Source organism: Podarcis bocagei, assembly GCF_964188305.1.
Source record: "Podarcis bocagei genome assembly, chromosome: 14".
NCBI classification, from domain to species: domain Eukaryota; kingdom Metazoa; phylum Chordata; class Lepidosauria; order Squamata; family Lacertidae; genus Podarcis; species Podarcis bocagei.
Genome location: NC_138139.1, coordinates 8,692,487 through 8,711,968, shown reverse-complemented (window position 1 = coordinate 8,711,968; position 19,482 = coordinate 8,692,487). Strand labels below are relative to the sequence as shown.

General features: G+C 46.3%; 1 protein-coding gene across 2 annotated transcripts in view; it reads left to right on the top strand.

The window, feature by feature from the left end:
• Positions 1 to 19,482, top strand: part of HCN4 (hyperpolarization activated cyclic nucleotide gated potassium channel 4) — a 123,044-nt gene that overhangs the window by 60,499 nt on the left and 43,063 nt on the right. For both annotated transcript variants that reach the window (XM_081169194.1, XM_081169193.1), the window contains exon 3: positions 19,127 to 19,288. In XM_081169194.1, the coding sequence (XP_081025320.1) occupies positions 19,127 to 19,288 (162 nt within the window). The remainder of the gene's footprint in view (positions 1 to 19,126; positions 19,289 to 19,482) is intronic.

Below are 19,482 nucleotides of genomic sequence, written 5' to 3'. Positions count from 1 at the left end.
CAACGTGCTTCTCAATTTTGGGGAATCCAAAGCCAACCTCTGGGTCAGCCCTGACTTTCTTGCAGCACTGCAATGGATCATTGCAGTGCAATTTTATGATATGATATAAACAACTTGGGCTGGGCTGGGTGAAAAGGGAGCTCTCCCCAGCCACCTGCTGGAAAGCCATTTGGCAATGGCGCATGATCCCGGAAAGGCAAGGAGGGGATCATGACTTGTTTGCACGTGGCATTGTAAATCTGGCTTTCCCCTAGCGTTGTCGCTGTGGTAGGGTTGCCAGACCTGCAGGGCTGACGTGGAATCTCCAATTTGCCTTGTGCTCTCCAGATGGCAGGTGGTGGGGCTTGAAACTCTAGGTGGGCGAGAGTGCCTTTTAAAAATAAATAAAATAAGAAGACCATGTGAGTAGCTTGCAAGCTTCAGCTTGGCATGAGCCAGGTCCAAATTATTGCATACTGTTGGGATGGGGGGAATTCTCTCCCAAGTACACTCCATCTCTAGGCTGAGTGGTAGGAGGGAGCCCAGAGGAAGAATCACCTGTGAAATTGCATGGGGTCTCAGGTTTTGGGCCCTGTAATCTCAGGATCTGGAATGCCGTTTGGGGTGAGAGCGTTGAAAATGTTCAGCTTCTTTAAAAAAGAATAATAAACGTCTCAGTCTGTTGAAAACTGGCCAGAAGACATCCTTCCTTACAGTTTTTGGCTTCTGATGGAGATAGCTTACTAAGAAGCCAATTTGTCTGGAAGGAAATAACTGGACCTGTAAGAAAAGTCTGGAGTGTCTCACAATTTGCCACCATGCCCTTTTTCCTGGATATTCCATTCCACTCCCCGTCCTTTCCTGCTGGCGCCCAACACTCACTAAACATTCTGTGTCTGCCGAGGATGCCCTAGTACTGTGCCAAAACAGTTATTCAACTTCTTTAACATTTTCTTCCCTCGTAAAAGAGGCTCTTCTTTTTCTGCCTCGTTTTCACAGTACTTCAGAATTGCTCTGGAACTTCAGTGGGCGTGGGGTTGAGTTGCCTTACCGTTGTGAAGATGGCAGAGGTCGGTTTGTACATGTTTATTTCCATTAAGCATTTCTCTAGTGCTTCGCAGTTTCCACAGCTTCCCTCACTTCCTGGTTCTCCATGGAGGAATTATTGGAAGTACAACAGTACAGGACCATTCAGTTAGTAACTTAAAGGGTTGTGTTTGTTATTGGTCTGGATTGTTTGGTGATTCTATTCAGTTGGACGTTAGCTGTCAGTGGGGAAGAAAGGCTGATGTTCAGCAGTTGAAGGAGTTGGTAGGAAAAGTGCTTCTGAATGTGTGGTTGCATATTTCTCCCTGCTCTCATCTAGGCCTGTAAATAAGGTTCTCCTCAAGTTATATACTGTTTTTGTTCAGTTTAGCTCAGTAAAGTATTACCAGTTTCTTTTCTCACTGGACTCCTTTTGTTTTATTCTGGCTACTCTGCTAACAGGAATTACATCATGAAGTCTTCAGCTGGGCTTTACCTAAAGTGTGAGAAGCTGGGGAGGCTGGCTACCAAGAAATTGAGATGGATGCACTTGCTAGTTGTTTTTAAGGAAAGTTCTTCCTTTTACCCTTAAAAAAAAGTTCTGCACTGATTTATTTAAAAGTTTTAAAAGGCACTTTAAAAAATTGAACCGAATGAAGAACATGCCTCCCTAGTTTTCTGTGATTAGAATGAAGCCCTGCTGGGGACATCGTGGGCTTTTCAGGAAGTGCAGAATCCCAGGAAGGCTGCAGTATGCAGGCCACTGGAGAGATGATTTATACTGGGTGAAAGGCAGGGAGATCAACAGCAGGTGGCGCCAGTGGCAATAACAGGCTTCCTTCCTCCTTTCCGCTGAGTTATACAAGTACAGTGGTACCTCGGGTTAAGAACTTAATTCGTTCTGGAGGTCTGTTCTTAACCTGAAACACCACTTTAGCTAATGAGGCCTCCTGCTGCCGCTGCGCTGCCACTGCACAATTTCTGTTCTCATCCTGAAGCAAAGTTCTTAACCCGAGGTACTATTTCTGGGTTAGCGGAGTCTGTAACCTGAAGTATCTGTAACCTGAAGCATGTGTAACCCAAGGTACCACTGTAATCCTAGTTCTGTTGTCCCCATCTTCCCCCTAGTCAGCTCCACAAGGGCAACTGAAACTAAGTACTAGTTTGCTATTTGTGTATAGACGTCCGCACTGGGGTAGCAGAGAACCTCTGTGCATGTGCACAAATCAGAGGGCTTCCTTTCCCCAAAGCTCAGTTACTCCCTTTGCAAGCCTAGCTCTGTTTCTTCAGGGATGAAGTTGGTGCACTTCACACATGATCAGCGATGCTCTTTAACTTATGTATGTCCCTTATGTTTCCAGGGTTGAGCCCTTAACTGGATGTGGCCCTGGCATGTGTGTGCATGCAAAGCTTGCCCATGAAATCACTTGAGGCGCTGCCCTACCATGTTCAAATTGGTCAGAGAAAGTATGCTTTTGGATACCAGTTGTTGGGAATGGCAACTGGACATAGCTGTCAACGTTTCCCTTTTTTGAAGGGAAATTCCCTTATTCCGAATAGGATTCCTCGCGAGAAAAGGGAAAAGTTGAAGCTATGCAACTGGAGGGAGAGCTGTTGCCCTCTTTTCCTTCTTCCGGGTTTCCCATTGGAGCAACTGGTTGTCCATTTTGAGAACAAGATGGTCCTTGGGCTTGATCCTGCACAGCTCGTCTTTACACCGTTGGGTCAAGCTGGGATGCTGCCCGATAAAAGGCCAGGATGTAGCTGCACACATCGGCTTCCGCGGCGTGTGCTGCTCTTAATGAGAGCAGTTGGCTCAAATGAGCCATCACCAATGGACATGGCATTTGCCGCCACACTGCAGGAGCGCAACAAACAGCTGCTCCGTCTTTTGTGACTTCTCTGGCAGCTGGGCAGAGCCTGAGCGGAGCTGAATCAGCCTCAGTCTGCAAGAGCATCCTTTGATGGAGAGCCCTTCCTCACATCTGTGACTAGCCGCCAGGAAACCAGCGATGGTGCCCCCTTGTGTCCATGGTGAATCAAGGACTGCTAGAGTAGGCAATGGATGTGTTAGTCTGTATCCACATTTCCTGTTTCCATTACAGTCTGTTGTTGTTTAGTCGTTTAGTCGTGTCCGACTCTTCGTGACTCCATGGACCAGAGCACGCCAGGCACTCCTGTCTTCCACTGCCTCCCGCAGTTTGATCAAACTCATGCTGGTAGCTCCGAGAACACTGTCCAACCATCTTAAGGTGCTAGCATAGCTCAGTTGGTAGAGCATGAGACTCTTAATCTCAGGGTTGTGGGTTTGAGCCCCATGTTGCATTGCAGGGGCTTGGACTAGATGACCCTGGGGGTCCCTTCCAACTCTACAATTCCATGATCTCGTCCTCTGCCGTCCCCTTCTCCCTGTGCTCTCCATCTTTCCCAACATCAGGGTCTTTTCCAGGGAGTCTTCTCTTCTCATGAGGTGGCCAAAATATTGGAGCCTCAGCTTCAGGATCTGTCCTTCCAGTGAGCACTCAGGGCTGATTTCCTTCAGCGTAGATAGGTTTGATCTTCTTGCAGTCCATGGGACTCTCAAGAGTCTCCCCCAGCACCATAATTCAAAAGCATCAATTCTTCAGCGATCAGCCTTCCTTATGGTCCAGCTCTCACTTCCATACATCACTACTGGGAAAACCATAGCTTTAACGATCTGTCCTTCCAGTGAGCACTCAGGGCTGATTTCCTTCAGAATGGATACGTTTGATCTTCTTGCAGTCCATGGGACTCTCAAGAGTCTCCTCCAGCACCATAATTCAAAAGCATCAATTCTTCGGCGATCAGCCTTCTTTATGGTCCAGCTCTCACTTCCATACATCACTACTGGGAAAACCATAGCTTTTACTATACGGACCTTTGTTGGCAAGGTGATGTCTCTGCTTTTTAAGATGTTGTCTAGGTTTGTCATTGCTTTTCTCCCAAGAAGCAGGCGTCTTTTAATTTCGTGGCTGCTGTCACCATCTGCAGTGATCATGGAGCCCAAGAAAGTAAAATCTCTCACTGCCTCCATTTCTTCCCCTTCTATTTGCCAGGAGGTGATGGAACCAGTGGCCATGATCTTCGTTTTTTTGATGTTGAGCTTCAGACCATATTTTGCGCTCTCCTCTTTCACCCTCAATAAAAGGTTCTTTAATTCCTCCTCTCTTTCTGTCATCAAGGTTACAGTCTACAGGGCATTTAATTCTTCAGGATCTGCTGTTTCTGAGTTCAAGTCAGTCTGGAATCGCTCCCCTTGCTCTCCACTCCCACAGTGAAGTTAATTACACTTATTTGGCTGCTATTTCCAAATACTATCTGATTTCACTTTATGCTAGCAAAATGTTTTGCGGTTGTTGTGTCATATCTGGCTACTCATAGCAAGCTCATTTGTCAATCCTTATGCAGCCAAAATGCCACTGTCTACTCATAAGAGGGAGGTATCGGTAGGCACTGGGGGACCGCAAGGTTTGCAGGAGTAGTATAAAACATCTTTAGGAAATAAATCCCAAAGAGGGATACTGGTAAACAGTCCAGTGGGAGCTGAGCGTGCTCAGGTAGCCACAAAATGTTGAGTATCCCTTTTGGAGAGGGCAACAGAAAACCAGGTGTGGAAAGGAATATCCTGAAAGAAGACAGGGCGGGCTGGCTAGAACCCTGAACAAGAGCACTTTGTTGCCCTTTGTACAATTGTATGGTCAACATTCAGGACTTTGTGCATTGAGGAGTCACTGATGGATGTAAGAAGGCAGCGATTTCCACTCTGAGCTATATTAGTCACAGCCAGCACTGTTTCCCTTCTGCTGCAGTTCAGCTTCTGCCGCTCATCTCCTTGTTCTCTGATTAATGCAAGTCATGTAGCTATTTACGTCACTTACATTCATTTCACTGTAAAGAAAATGTAAAAAAAGCCAATGTAAGAAAGAAAGCCCTTCATGAATTACATAAATAATGCTGTTCGTATTTGCTCAGCTAATTTCTGTCCCTGACCACAGATGAGCATGTGAACTGCAGCAATTTTTCTTTCTCATAGGAATTTCCCGGCATCTGTAGTCATAGAGTAGTTGTGAGGACCAACAGCAGTTGCATGAGATCATGAATATTCAGATCTCACCCTTGCCTGAAATTGGATCTGGATCAGTACTAAAACACTTCCCCCATCCCAAGCAAATCCAAGTATCACAAGTTCAATGCACTTCAGCTCTGGAGCTTAGAGTAAGGAAAGCCAAGACACAATTAGTCGGTTTTCTCCATCCAACCATGGTTTTTTTCCTGGTGGGAGCCAAAATGAATTTGAAATGCAAACTCTTACTTCTCACATTTTTTGCAGGCCTCAAATGCAAGCAAACAAGCAAATGAATGTCATTCATAGTTTGGAATGTGAACTTTAAAAGTCTTGGATTCTTGACGCCACCAATCACTGCTTTGTAGAATCACACATAATCCATAAATTTGGCATTGGAGAATAAAAAGAGATCCCCCTGTACTATAACCAACGTGGTATAATGGTTAAATGTTAGACTAGCGAAACCTCCTGGGTTCAGATTTGCAGGGTGCTTAGGGAGTGAACCTCAGGCCAGTCCCCAGTCCACAGCTCTCAGCCTCAGGAACCTCAACGAGCTGTTGTGACGACGGAATGAGGGGGTCTATCGACCGCCCTGAGCACCTTAGAGGATGGGTGGATGCAAATCTAATCTTGATAGAGAACTATTGTTTTCAATAATCAGCAAGATGAGAAGTAAGAATTCGACTGACTGGACAATTAAGGCACCTAGTTGTGGCTAGTAAACAGCTGTTCCAGAAAGCCACTGGCATTAGGAATTAATTGATCCATCTACTGTACACTATTGAGAAAGAGAGAGAGAGAGAAATTAAGCACATTTATACAATTTACAGTGGGTATCATAAAAGGCACCAGCAGGCATATATATGGCTGCAGGCTGGCAACCTCTGGAATAGTCTCTTAAGATTATAACCATCTTCCTGAGTTTTGCCAGTATCTCGAATATTATCCAGCTTTAGGACTTTTCTGATCATCTCTTTTCAAATGTTATTTGTTTGTTTGCAAAAGATCTATACTGCCAGCATCAAGGAAAGAAATAGATAATGGCAGCGAACAGTATCAATCGATACTAAAATTACATTCCCAAAACAAGTACAAAATGCACAGGTAATCAGAGGATCAGTTTAATACATCAACGTAGCTAGATTACCAGTCAAGGAACGCCTGGGTGAACAGAGGAATTTCAAGGAGGTGCCTAATTTCCAGGGCCTGGGGTTCATTAAGATTCCAAAGGGCAAGTGCCACCACACTAAAAGCCCTTATTTTAGCAGACATTAGACAGATATCAGAAGCATGCTAAGAATGTCTCACCTGAGGACTGAAGTGACCAGGCAGGGCTAGACAAGGTCAGTTGTTTCCAGAGCTCTTAAGTTCAGTAGGCCACCCTCCTCTAAGCAGCTGCTTATAGGAAGAGACCTCAATGTCCCTGTGCTGTTTCTCCTTAGTTAAAGTGCAAACTACTCAGATGTCCTCTCAGAAGTAAGTACCTCTGAGTTTATTTGGGTTTACTCCCAGGTAACTGAGCGCAGGATTTCTGTAACTAGAATGTGTGCATTTTCTATAATACACCTCCCCAAGGGGGACACATGTCATACCCTCCAACAAATCTCCAATGAAAACAGGGACATCCCATTCCATAATGATAATCTTACTATTTATACCCCACATATCTTATTGGGTTGGAAGCTGCACTCTGGGCATATAAAAACATAATAAAACATTAAACATTTTAAAAAGCATCCCTATACAGGATTACCCACAGGCAGCTCAGGGATTGGATAACTCCATACCCTCCAACATTTCTCAAATGAAAACAGGGACATCCCAAGGAAAAGCAGGACATTCCGGGATCAAATCAGAAACTGTGATGGCTTCTCTAAACCAGGGATGTCCCTGGAAAATAGGGACATTTGGAGGGTCTGACATGTGTGTAATATAGTCTGGGTGATCTGATAGTTTGATTTGTCTACCTCTGTTGGTGGGGTATGAAGACCATGTCTTGATTAAAGGTACCCCTGCCCGTACGGGCCAGTCGTGTCCGACTCTAGGGTTGTGCGCCCATCTCACTTAAGAGGCCGGGGGCCTGCGCTGTCCGGAGACACTTCCGGGTCACGTGGCCAGCGTGACGAAGCTGCTCTGGCGAGCCAGCACCAGCGCAGCACACGGAAACGCCGTTTACCTTCCCGCTATAAAGCAGTACCTATTTATCTACTTGCACTTGGGGGTGCTTTCGAACTGCTAGGTGGGCAGGAGCTGGGACCGAAAGACGGGAGCTCAACCCGCCGCGGGGATTCGAACCGCCGACCATGCGATCGGCAAGTCCTAGGCACTGAGGTTTTACCCACAGCACCACCCACGTCCCCATGTCTTGATTAGTGACACCCAAATACAAGCTGTCAGCCCCAGCTAGAGCCCAGCTTGGGCTGTCTAAGCTCTGAAGAAGGAACTTTCCCAAAGACATTTAAAAAGAAGAAAAGAAGCTACTTTCTAAACACCCCACCTGTGCAATTGAATAAACTTCATTGCCACCCCTCTTCCTTTCCACTGCACTACCTCAAGACCCAATTCTGCCACGTGTGATCTCTCCTATAAGGCCAGTATCCACATAACGTGGCACGAACTTCTTGAACTTGCCCTCTGAAGTGTCAGGAATGCAAATGCAGGAGCACGTTCTCCTTTGACCCTTGGTATTCTGTCCTACTCTGCACGGAAGGACCTCAGGGTCTCAGAGGAGATGGAGTGCTTTAAAAGGAACCTTATCGCAAAGTGCTTTTCTCTTATCTTTCGTCTCCAGACATGTACGTGTCACTAGACAGGACCAGTCTGGGCTGTCAGCGTTCGTCTTTTTTGACTCATCATTATCAGTCAACATGGGAACTTGCTTTATGTATCAAGTCTTATTGCTAGGTGAGCATTGTCTACACAATGTGAACATGATGTCCTCCAGATGTTGTTGGACTACAACTCCCCTCATCCCTGGCTGTTGGCCATGCTGGCTGAGGCTGATGGGAGCTGGAGTCCAGTGTTATATGGAGTTGGGCTACCCCAGCTGTGGAGGAAGAAAAATCCCTTTAATAGATGAAGAGGAAAGAAAGGAATCAGAGATAAATGGCCACCAGAATCATCAGGCCTTTGGGCGATGAAGTGATGATCCCACGTAGGGATGGGCGAATCTGCCAATTTTGGTTTCTCTCCATTTCTCATTTTTCCAGTCTTGAGTTCACTTCCCCACATTTCCATGTCAGTTTGTGATTTTCCTTTTTAATCCTCATGACTATTCATCAGCATGTCAGTGGGAATTTCTTCCTATAGAGACATGGTTGTGTGCAATTTTGCCCAAAATACAGTCAAACCTTGGATGTTGAACATAATCCACTCCAGAAGCCCGTTCGACTTCCGAAATGTCCAACAACTGATGCGCGGCTTCCAGTTGGCTGCAAGAGCCTCCTGCACTCAAGCAGAAAACATGTTGGATGTTCGGCTTCCGAAAAACATTCGAAAACCAGAGCATTTACTTCCCGATTTCCAGTGTTTGGGAGCTGAAATGTTCCAAAAAAAGGTGTTCGAGAGCCGAGGTTTGACTGTATGCATTTCTGCAGAGCAGTGCTGCCTGATATTAATGCATGCATGCTCCCTAAAATATGCATCTTTGCACATGTGTCTTGGCTGGAGAGCTGCATCTCAAAATTAAGAGAAAGGCAAATTTTGAAGGATGACTGTGTTTTGGTTCTCCTGCTGTCTCAGAAAGTGCATCAAGCTTCTTCCCCATCCCTATCCCCATGTAGACATCTGTTATTTTTATTTTCCTTCCATATGAACTGGGCAGGTGTGAAGACCATACCCGGAGCACACTATTGCCATCGCCCTGAGTTTCTCTTATTATTATTTGACTGTAACTTTTCTACTATTACTGAATCTATCAATAGCTCCTCTTCCTTACTTATGCCAGTTGGCAGGCCTGCTGTGCTCAGGGGCTCTTCTTTTGGCAGAGAGAGAGAGAGAGAGAGAGAGAGAGAGAGAGAGAGAGAGAGAGAGAGAGAGAGATATGCAGGGGGAGAGGGTGAACCCATCCACCCTGGTTAATTGACAATTGGCACAGGTCATTGCAAGGGACAGCAGTGGTTAGAAGGGAGCCAGCTGTGCCAGCTGTGCCTGTTGGCGGCAGCAGTATTGCCGGGGGGGGGGGACAAGCCAGGCAGAGCAATACTAGGAAGCAGCTTAGGATGTGGGTGGCTGTATTACTCTTTGCCAAAACTCTAAAAATGTGACACTCCAGGAGACTACTGTGGGGAGCGTTCGGGAGTGGACCTGCCATATCTTCACAAATAAAAACAAGGCAGGGTGTCATGCCAAGGATCTCATGCCCTTCCATTATGCTTGGTCAGTGGCTCATCCTCCTCAAATTTATTCATTGCTTTTTCTTTCTTTTCTTTCTTTCTTCCTTTCTTTTTCTTTTTTTACAAAAGAGTCTGAAAATGATTTTCCTTTTTATAGACAGATTATCCTTTAGATAAGGGATGCGGGTGGATGCGGGTTAAACCACAGAGCCTAGTACTTGCCGATCAGACGGTCAGCGGTTCGAATCCCCACGACTGGCTGAGTTCCCGTTGCTCGGTCCCAGCTCCTGCCAACCTAGCAGCACGTCAAAGGGCAAGTAGATAAATAGGTGCTGCTCTGGTGGGAAGGTAAACGGCGTTTCCGTGCACTGCTCTGGTTCTCCAGAAGCGGCTTAGTCATGCTGGCCACATGACCCGGAAGCTGTACGCCGGCTCCCTCGGCCAATAAAGTGAGATGAGCGCCGCAACCCCAGAGTCGTCCGCACCTGGACCTAATGGTCAGGGGTCCCTTTACCTTTATTAGATAGATGGATAGAGGGATATAGATAGATAATTTATTACGGTCAGAGACCAGCTTATAAAACACACCTGGGGTTACAATCCCAGAAGGTAAGCAAACATTTAAAACAATGTACAACAATAAATTTAAAATTTATAAATGCGATAAGCGTATAGACACTTAAAACTTTAAGATAAGCTACCACAGAGGGATGCCCCAGAGTCACCCATGGAACTGAGTTTGGGGATTTTCTTAACAAACTAGTTTGGGTTGGGGGATTTCCTTTTTTATATATAGTATTACCGGATGAGCACTTTTAAGATTCCTCTTATTTGGATCTTGCTTTTAACTGATTTTTTCATGCTGTTTGTATTACAGTGGTGCCTCGCAAGATGAAATTAATCCGTTCCGCGAGTCTCTTCATCTAGCGGTTTTTTTGTCTTGCGAAGCAACCCTATTAGCGGCTTAGCGGATTAGCGCTATTAGCGGTTTAGCGGCTATTAAAGGCTTAGCGGCTGTTAAAGGCTTAGCGGATTAGCGACTAAAAGGCTATTAGCGGCTTAGCGGCTTAGAAAAGGGGGGGGAGCGAAAAAAATCGGAACACTCGCAAGATGTTTTCGTCTTGCAAAGCAAGCCCATAGGGAAATTCATCTTGCGAAGCAGCTCAATAACGGAAAACCCTTTCGTCTAGCGGGTTTTCCGTCTTGCGAGGCATTCGTCTTGCGGGGCACCACTGTATATGGATTTGTAAGTGGCTTTGAGGTGGTTTCTTTGTTGAAAGCGTCAAATAAATGCATTAAATAACAAGAAAAACCGCAGTAGCAACAAACAGAACAATGAAAGTGTACGTAATGTTCAGGTACTTGTCCAGCATAACAATGAATATCACACACACACACACACACACACACACACGTTTAGGCCTGGGCAATGTATCGATACATCGCCCAGGACCAGTATGAAGGGCAGACCACGGTGGCAGTCCCTCCACTAGCAATTTTCCCTGGAGGAAGTCGCTAGCAGAGGGACTTAGGGGTGGTGGCAGTTTCAGCAGCGATATATCACTGAGTGAAGCCAATATTGTGGTCTGCTCCTCATACCGGTTCTGGGCGATATATTGATATATCGCCTAGGCCTAGTAACTAGCAGAAATAACTAGCAGAAATAATTCAGACACATTTACTAATCCCTGCATACAGTTATTATCACCAGCGTCCAGTGAGCATGGGAGAAAGAAGCTGCAACTGGCCGCTGGATGCAGAGGGACTCAGGACCGGTGACGGTTTCACTAGTGACACACCGCTGAGTGAAACCGCCATCCCACTGTGCTTGTCCCTCCCTCTATTTCTTTAAACTGCTCAGCTGAGAAGCACGCCGCTGCCCTTGTCTCAGCCAAGCAGTTTTATGGAGCCCTTGACCCACCGTACGCCAGTATAGCTTGCTCATCTTAAGCAGACGAAAATCTCACAGCAATCCTGCTGTCCCTGGTGCCTTGACCATGACCTGCTTGGGTTATTTCTGAGGTTTGCCCTAATCGTAGGAGGTGCTTCCTGTTATAGTTAAAATCAAAATGATGATCTCTGGGGATCCTATTGATGCCCTGTTTTGTTTGAATGGAGGACCCAGGAACTTCCCCTTCTACTTTCAGTTACTGCTTTTAAAGCAGGGGCGGGAGAAGCTTGGCACATTTTGTACCACCTTGTGATAGTTCAGTGAGGTCTATAAATGTTAAATTTAAGCTGCTGGGCTTCAGCTTCCACCAACTCTGACCACTGACTGGCTTGGCTGGGAGTGGTGGGAGCTGGAATGTGACAGCATCTGGAGGGTCCCACAGGTTAGCCACCCCATGCTCTGACTGTGTGTGTATATATATATTGTTTCTATTTCATAGAATCATAGAACTGTAGATCTGGAAGGGACCCTGTGGGTCATCTAGTCGAACCCCCTGCAGTGCAGGAATCCCAGCTATCTATTCTGTCTGCCTGTCCATATTTTCATTAATTAAAACAGCTCAAAAAGATCAGCAGCAGTTGTCTTCTCTTTAAGGGCTTCTGCTGCCCGCATTTTTTAAAATAATAAAAAAATAGAGTAGATAATCAGCAGAGATTATGCTCTTGTATTATCAAACTGTCTCCCCCCTCCCACCTCTTGGGTGGGGGTGGAATTCTCAGCCTATAACAAATATGTATGAAAACAAGTTTCCCCCTGGCCTATATATATGCATGTATATATATGAGCTATTAAAACATACACACCCGCCAATCCGGAAGCTTGTAAATGGCAGATTATTCCGACTGCTGTCTCCCGAAGCTCGTCTGCGTTCATTGTGGAAGGCTTTTGAGCAGCTGCCTTGATGCTCCCTCCCATTAAGGAAAGGGGGGGAAACTCCATCAGAGTTCAATCCAGCCCTGGAAACAGATTACACTCTAAACTGCATGCAGACTGCCTTAGATCTACATACTACAATTTACGTAAGATTCTTCTACGCAATAGAAAATGGATTTGACAGCATTTTTGTCACTTCACACGAATATTCCTTTCTGGTTTCTTTTACTTTCTTTCATTTTTTTAAAAAAAGATAAACAAGTGTGAAAACTGTCAAGCTATTTAGCAAGTGGGTTAAATCAGCCTGTTTTGTTGGGCGGTTAAGTTCCCATTTGTCATAATGAAAGAACTGGGAGAAGGATGTGCCAGAAACATTTACCTATTCCTTTATTTTGTGCAAGCAAAGAATTTTGTAAAATATTTTGGTCAATTTTCTGTGCACCAAATAAAACAAGACCCACTCCCTTACACACACACACACACACACACACACACACACACACACACACACACACACCTGTATACTAATGGGATGGCTGTGCAGAGCCCCGCCCCCTGGCCTTCTGTGACCAATGATTGCACCTTACCTGGGCCAACACAGGGAACATGCTTGGGAAGCAGACCCCTGCAGCCTTCCTGCCTCTGAAACCCCGGGTTCCTCCAGGTGATCTGAATCTTCCAACATTCAGCTGCTTTGATGCCCAATGAGATCTAGTGTTATGCCAGAGGAAGGAAAACATTTCTCCATCCGCCATCTCTACACCTTGCATCATTTTAAATACTTCTGTCATGTCACCTGTGAGATATAGACGCCGGTCCCCAGGACTTAGTTCCTGGACTCCTTTGAAATAATGAAGTCTGGGCAAAGTTGATGAAGCAGCAATATTTTATTGAAAATAAACACTTGCAAGTGGGTGACCTGAAAAGGCAGGCACACACTTTTTTGTCAAAAACATGAATATATAAACCCTTTTCCTGAGCGCAAGTCCCTCCTTTGCCACCCACTGGGAAGGGACGTTCAAAGCTCACACCTATCGTGTCCGCCTGTTATTGCAATGTAAAATCCAACCCCCACTCCCTCTTTCATCCCGCAAAGCCACTTATTTTCCCCGTTCCCCAAAGTCCCTTAGGGCTTGCCCATTGGAAGGTCGGCAGTTTGAATCCCCACAACGGGGTGAGCTCCCGTTGCTCGAAAATCCAACCCCCACTCCCTCTTTCATCCCGCAAAGCCACTTATTTTCCCCGTTCCCCAAAGTCCCTTAGGGCTTGCCCATTGGAAGGTCGGCAGTTTGAATCCCCACAACGGGGTGAGCTCCCGTTGCTCGGTCCCAGCTCCTGTCCACCTAGCAATTTGAAAGCACAGCAAAGTGCAAGTAGATAAATAGGTACCACTCCAGCAGGAAGGTAAACAACGTTTCCATGCGCTTCTCTGGTTTCGCCAGAAGCAGCTTAGTCATGCTGGCCACATGACCCAGAAAAACTGCCTGCGGACAAATGCCGGCTCCCTTGGCCAATAAAGTGAGATGAGCGCCGCAACCCCAGAGTTGTTCGCAACTGTCTGTGGTCCTTTACCTTTTTACCTGTCCCCTTACATACTGTTTTAGCAATAAGGCTAGGTTCCTTTATTTCACCGAAGTGTGTAACACCTGTTTCAGCTACCTGTTTTGCAAAAAGCCCCTGGCTATGGTTGCTAAATATACACTCTATTTCTCCAGAAAATTGCCACAACTTATCTTTCTCAAAAAGTCCCCACCTTCATGATTTCTGAAGAAACAACACCCTATAGAACATTTGACCACAGCTAGTTTGAAATTTGCTAGCAACAGCCACCCACACCCTTGACTGCAATATTCCTATAGCCCTACACACCCCAGCTGCGATTTTCTTATAGCCCTATGATTTTTATGGTTAATAAAAGCATTTCCCTCTTCTGCAGGAACAAACTGAAAAGACAATATATACATTTCTCACATCACCTCTTACTCGGCTTATCTCTAAACTTAAAAGCCCCAAATTTTGCAGCCTTTCCTCACAGAGCCTGAGGGATAGATCAGCTGGTAGGGGCATGAGACTCTGAATGTGAGGGCTCTGGGTTTGAGCCTCACATGGAGTGAAAGATTCCTGCTTGCAGGGGGGTGAACTAGATCGGGATAGGCAACCTAAGGCCCGGGGGCCAGATGCGGCCCAATCACCTTCGAAATTTGGCCCGCGGATGGTCTGGGAATCAGTGTATTTTTACATGAGTAGAATATGTCCTTTTATTTAAAATGCATCTCTGGGTTATTTGTGGGGCATAGGAATTCGTTCATTTCCCCCCCCCCCTTTCAAATTATAGTCTGGCCCACCACATGGTCTGAGGGGTGGTGGACCAGCCCCTGACTGAAAGAGGTTGCTGACCCCTGAACTAGATGGTCCCTTCCTACTTTATTATTCTATAATCAATAGGTGATTTGCTCTATCCCCTTTTGATTGCTGAACTGTTGTCAACTCTACAGCATCTCTTGTGATGTGAGCCAGGCAGAACTGCACACAGTATTCCGAATGCAGTTGCGCCATATATTTGTGCAATGACATTATGGCAGGTTATTTTCCTAATGATCCCTAGCCTAGCATGGAATTTGCCTTTTTCACAGCTGGTGCACACTGGGTGCGTGTCTTCCTCGAACTACATACTGCGAACCTAAAACCTCGTTCCTGGTCTGTCACTGCAAGTTCAGACTCCATGACCATATAGTTGAAATTAAGATCCCCCTCCCCAGCATATATCACTTTACACGCAATTGTATTCTCTATTTTACTTCCCATTCCCTCAATTTGGAGAGGTCCTTCCAGAGGTCTTGGCAACCCCTTTTTGTTTTAACAACCCTTGGCTTGAACAATATAGTATCATCAGCAAACTTGGCCACCTCACTGCTCACTCCTAACTCTAGATCATGGGATTTGTCAAACTATAGCACAACTAGACTGGATTTCTCTCTCGCCTCCAGTCCCTGTGGCCTTGCTCTGTCATTAGAGGTGAACTGGAGGAGCTTCTCTCTTTTTGCCTTGTGGATTCCAATCACTTGAGCAAAGAGATTGCCTGGCAACTGCTTGAGACCAGCTGGGTTGTCTGTGTAAATAAATCAACAACGTTTCCCCAATACATCCACACGCTCGGCAGCTTGAGTCTCTTCCCCGCTAGTCATCCAGCCTGCCTAGGAGGTTCCTGCCATCCCTCTTCGCTTACGGCAGGGAAACACAGCTGTCGAGTCAGGATGCCCTTGTCTCAAGAGGATGCAACGGGGTCACACCCTGGGAATCCCCTCCACTGCCTCCCTTTGCTCTCCCTCAGCTAGACAGTGAAAAGCATCGCGGGAGGAGTCCATTTCATTTATATTTGAAAGGGTCGCAGAGGAATGAATGCCTCTACTGTGCGCCAGGGCCTTATTTGCTAAGGAAGGTTGTCACAGCTGAACTAGGCAGTGGTACCAGTGGCTGTTGGGACTAGTAGGGCAGAAGGCAGAGAGGTCAACAGTCGGTAGCACCGGGCTCCATGACAGCAGTCACGAAATTAAAAGATGCCTGCTTCTTGGGAGAAAAGCAATGACAAACCTAGACAGCATCTTAAAAAGCAGAGACATCACCTTGTCGACAAAGGCCCGTATAGTTAAAGCTGTGGTTTTCCCAGTAGTGATGTATGGAAGTGAGAGCTGGACCATAAAGAAGGCTGATCGCCAAAGAATGGATGCTTTTGAATTATGGTGCTGGAGGAGACTCTTGAGAGTCCCATGGACTGCAAGAAGATCAAACGTATCCATTCTGAAGGAAATCAGCCCTGAGTGCTCACTGGAAGCTGAGGCTCCAATACTTTGGCCACCTCATGAGAAGAGAAGACTCCCTGGAAAAGACCCTGGGAAAGATGGAGGGCACAAGGAGAAGGGGACGACAGAGGACAAGATGGTTGGACAGTGTTCTCGAAGCTATCAGCATGAGTTTGACCAAACTGCAGGACGCAGTGAAAGACAGGAGTGCCTGGCATGCTCTGGTCCATGGGGTCAAGAAGAGTCGGACATAACTAAACGACTAAACAACAACAACAACAACAACAACAAGGTGGCGCCAGAGTCCATGATAGGCAGATCCAATTCATTCTACTTGTGCTACCCTTCCAACTCTATGATTCTACTCTTGCCTCCATCCTGCCCCTGCTACTGAGTTCTTCAATGGGCAACATTTAGGACTAAGGGGGAGGAAGGTGACAGGCAGGGCAACCCGATAAAGTGATTGTAAGTAAGAAGGCAGGCAGGTGGGTCCTTGCTGGGGAAAGACTGAGGTTGGTGGGGCAGAAGATGCTGGACTACTGTCAGGGGGTGGGCAAAGGAGGAATGGTGGAGACCAACTCCCCATCCTGACCCCTCCAGGGAGGAGGAAGAGGAAGACAGTGTAGTTTTACAACAGGGGTTTGAGGGAGGACACAGCTCAGAGGCAGATGAGGGGGAAAGCTGGGAACTAATGGGAGAGGAGGAGGCAGGACTGGAATGGCAGCTGACTGACACTGTGTCTTTAGAAAGCACCCCAGACCCTCCATCTACCAGAACCTGGTGAGCCATAAAAATAGGAGAGCAAAGAGCTCAAAGACAGAGGGCACGTAGCAGCACCCATAGAAGGAGGAAGTGGGAAAGAGGGAGGGTGGAGATTCACATGGGGCAATGCCACTATCCACGAGGCTGAGTTCTATAACCTCTCTCTGTAATACTGAAATTAAAAAGGACGGTAAGAAACTTTTCCTTGTCTTTATATTTTACTGGGCAACCAGCTGGGAGCCGCTGGTAGTATCCTGGCAACTACATAGGTCATTGGCCAGGGCTCTTCTTACATTCATATGATATTAATACAACTAGCCTAATTTAACAGTTTAAGGCTAGACTGGAAAGAGAATAATGTCCACCATAGAAGAAAAATGGTACTCTACAAAACTGGTGTTCCACAGGAGCACACACAGTGATCCTGTTGTCCCTGGCATTTACCAATGACTCTCTTCCTGGGAGGGCTCTGTGAGGAACAATGGCTTCCAGCATTCTTCGGGGGAAGCCATGTGCTTTAATTGTGCCTTCAGTGTACAGTCTATGCAGCCTTAGACTGTGGCTCCTCACGAGCCTTAAGGACAAATGCTAAGAGGCAATAGAGACAAACATATCAAAAATCCAAAGTATTCTGGAGCCCGATATAATCTATTTAAATGATGTGTGCTTATTAAAAAAATAAGCCAAACAGGTTCTAAATATTTATATTATTTTCCCTTAACCAGACAAAATATGAATGGTTACCTATGGAGGGCATAAAACAAATAAAACAAGTTATAGAAACCCCCAAGATCAGCAGCAGCATGGCATAGTGGTTAGAGTGTTGGACTAGGACCTTGGAGACCAGAGTTCAAATCCTCACTCAGCCAGGATGCTCACTGGGTCACCTTTGGCTGGTCGCCATCTCTCAGTCTAACCCAGGGGTCAGCAAAATTTTTCAGCAGGGGGCTGCTCCACTGTCCCTCAGACCTTGTGGGGGACCAGCCTATATCTTTTTGTGGGGGGGGGGGGGATGAACAAATTCCTATGCCCCACAAATAACCCAGAGATGCATTTTAAATAAAAGGACACATTCTACTCATGTAAAAACACTCTGATTCCTGGACCATCCGCAGGTCGGATTTAGAAGGCAATTGGGCCGGATCTGGCCCCCGGGCCTTAGTTTGCCTACCAATGGTCTAACCTACCTCTCAGGGTTGTTGTGGGGGGGAAATGGAAAAGGGGGACCATTCACCCCACCTTGAGCTCCCGTTAATAAATAAAACTGAATATAATAAATAGGTGAGTACCCACTAGGCACCCCCCCGAATCAGACAACTGGACAGATTTTGGACAGCTGTGCATATTTGAATGCATGCACGTTAGCTCCTAGGAATTCCAGGAGAGCGTTTTGTCTAGAATCCCGAGTCGTGCGTTTTGCCTGACTCATCTTGAAGTCATTGTCATCCCCTCTTGATTTTCTGCTTGTTCATGAACACTTCATTCTCTCACAGGAGGCAGTAAAGCCGGAATGTGTTAACAGGTTGGGAGATGATCTGTGAAACACACACCCAGGCTGCACATGAGAATTGAAGATGAATCCCCCATATTGGCGGGGGGGGGAGTGCTTGGCAGGGGAGGTGGGTGGAATATGAATGGAGAGAGGCATCGCATTGCTAAACATCAGATTGCGTTCATTGTCCGCTTTGTTAGCTAGTCGTAGCTTCCCTTTTTGCTTCTGCTGCAATTGGAACCACGGCTATGGGAGGTCACATGCACTGGGAAATATGGCTATATATTATTGTCGCTATATTATTATTGTTAGAATGATAGAATTCCTTAGTTGGAAGGAACCCCAAGGTTCATCTAGGCATTGCAAAATTCACTGTTAAAGAATCTTTGGCAGGTATACATTCAAACTCTGTTTAAAAACATCCACCATCTTCTGAGGTAGCCTTTAGCCATACTGGCTTCTGGGAATTGCAGTCCAAAAACTTCTGAGTTCTCAAGCAAAAGTGGGGAACCCATTGCCTTTAAAATGTTGTTGGACTACCCCCTGGCCATTGGCTATACTGGGGCTGAAGACCAACAACACTTGGAGAACTACAGGTTCCCCATACCGGCTCTAGAACGTAGGGGATGTAAGGTAAGAATAAGCAGGGCAACTATGAGCTAAAAAGGGCATTAAACGTCCATGTGATGAAAGCAAAGAGGATGACTCCATCTTGGGTTGCATGGCCTCATATGTTGCTCCCATCTCCAGCGCATGCATTTTCCGTCTCTTGGTACTTGTTTGGTAACCCTCTCCCCCTCCCTCCACATTGGCCTCTCCTAGATCTTCCACATGACCTATGACCTGGCAAGTGCCGTGGTGCGGATCGTGAACTTGATCGGCATGATGCTGCTGCTGTGTCACTGGGACGGCTGCCTCCAGTTTCTGGTGCCAATGCTCCAGGACTTCCCTGACGACTGTTGGGTTTCACTGAATCGCATGGTGGTAAGTTGTCCGTGCCTGCCTGGGTTCCTCTGTGCTGCCTAGGAAGCACACTTTTGACTGGCAATGTAGCTCCTTCACTTGGGCTGTTGTATGCTTTGATCTCAGCTCGACTTGTTTTCAAGTCTTGGACTCTGCCTTTCAATCACATGGTTCCCAAGGCAGCTTACAATGGGTTGCAGCGATACAAAAACAAA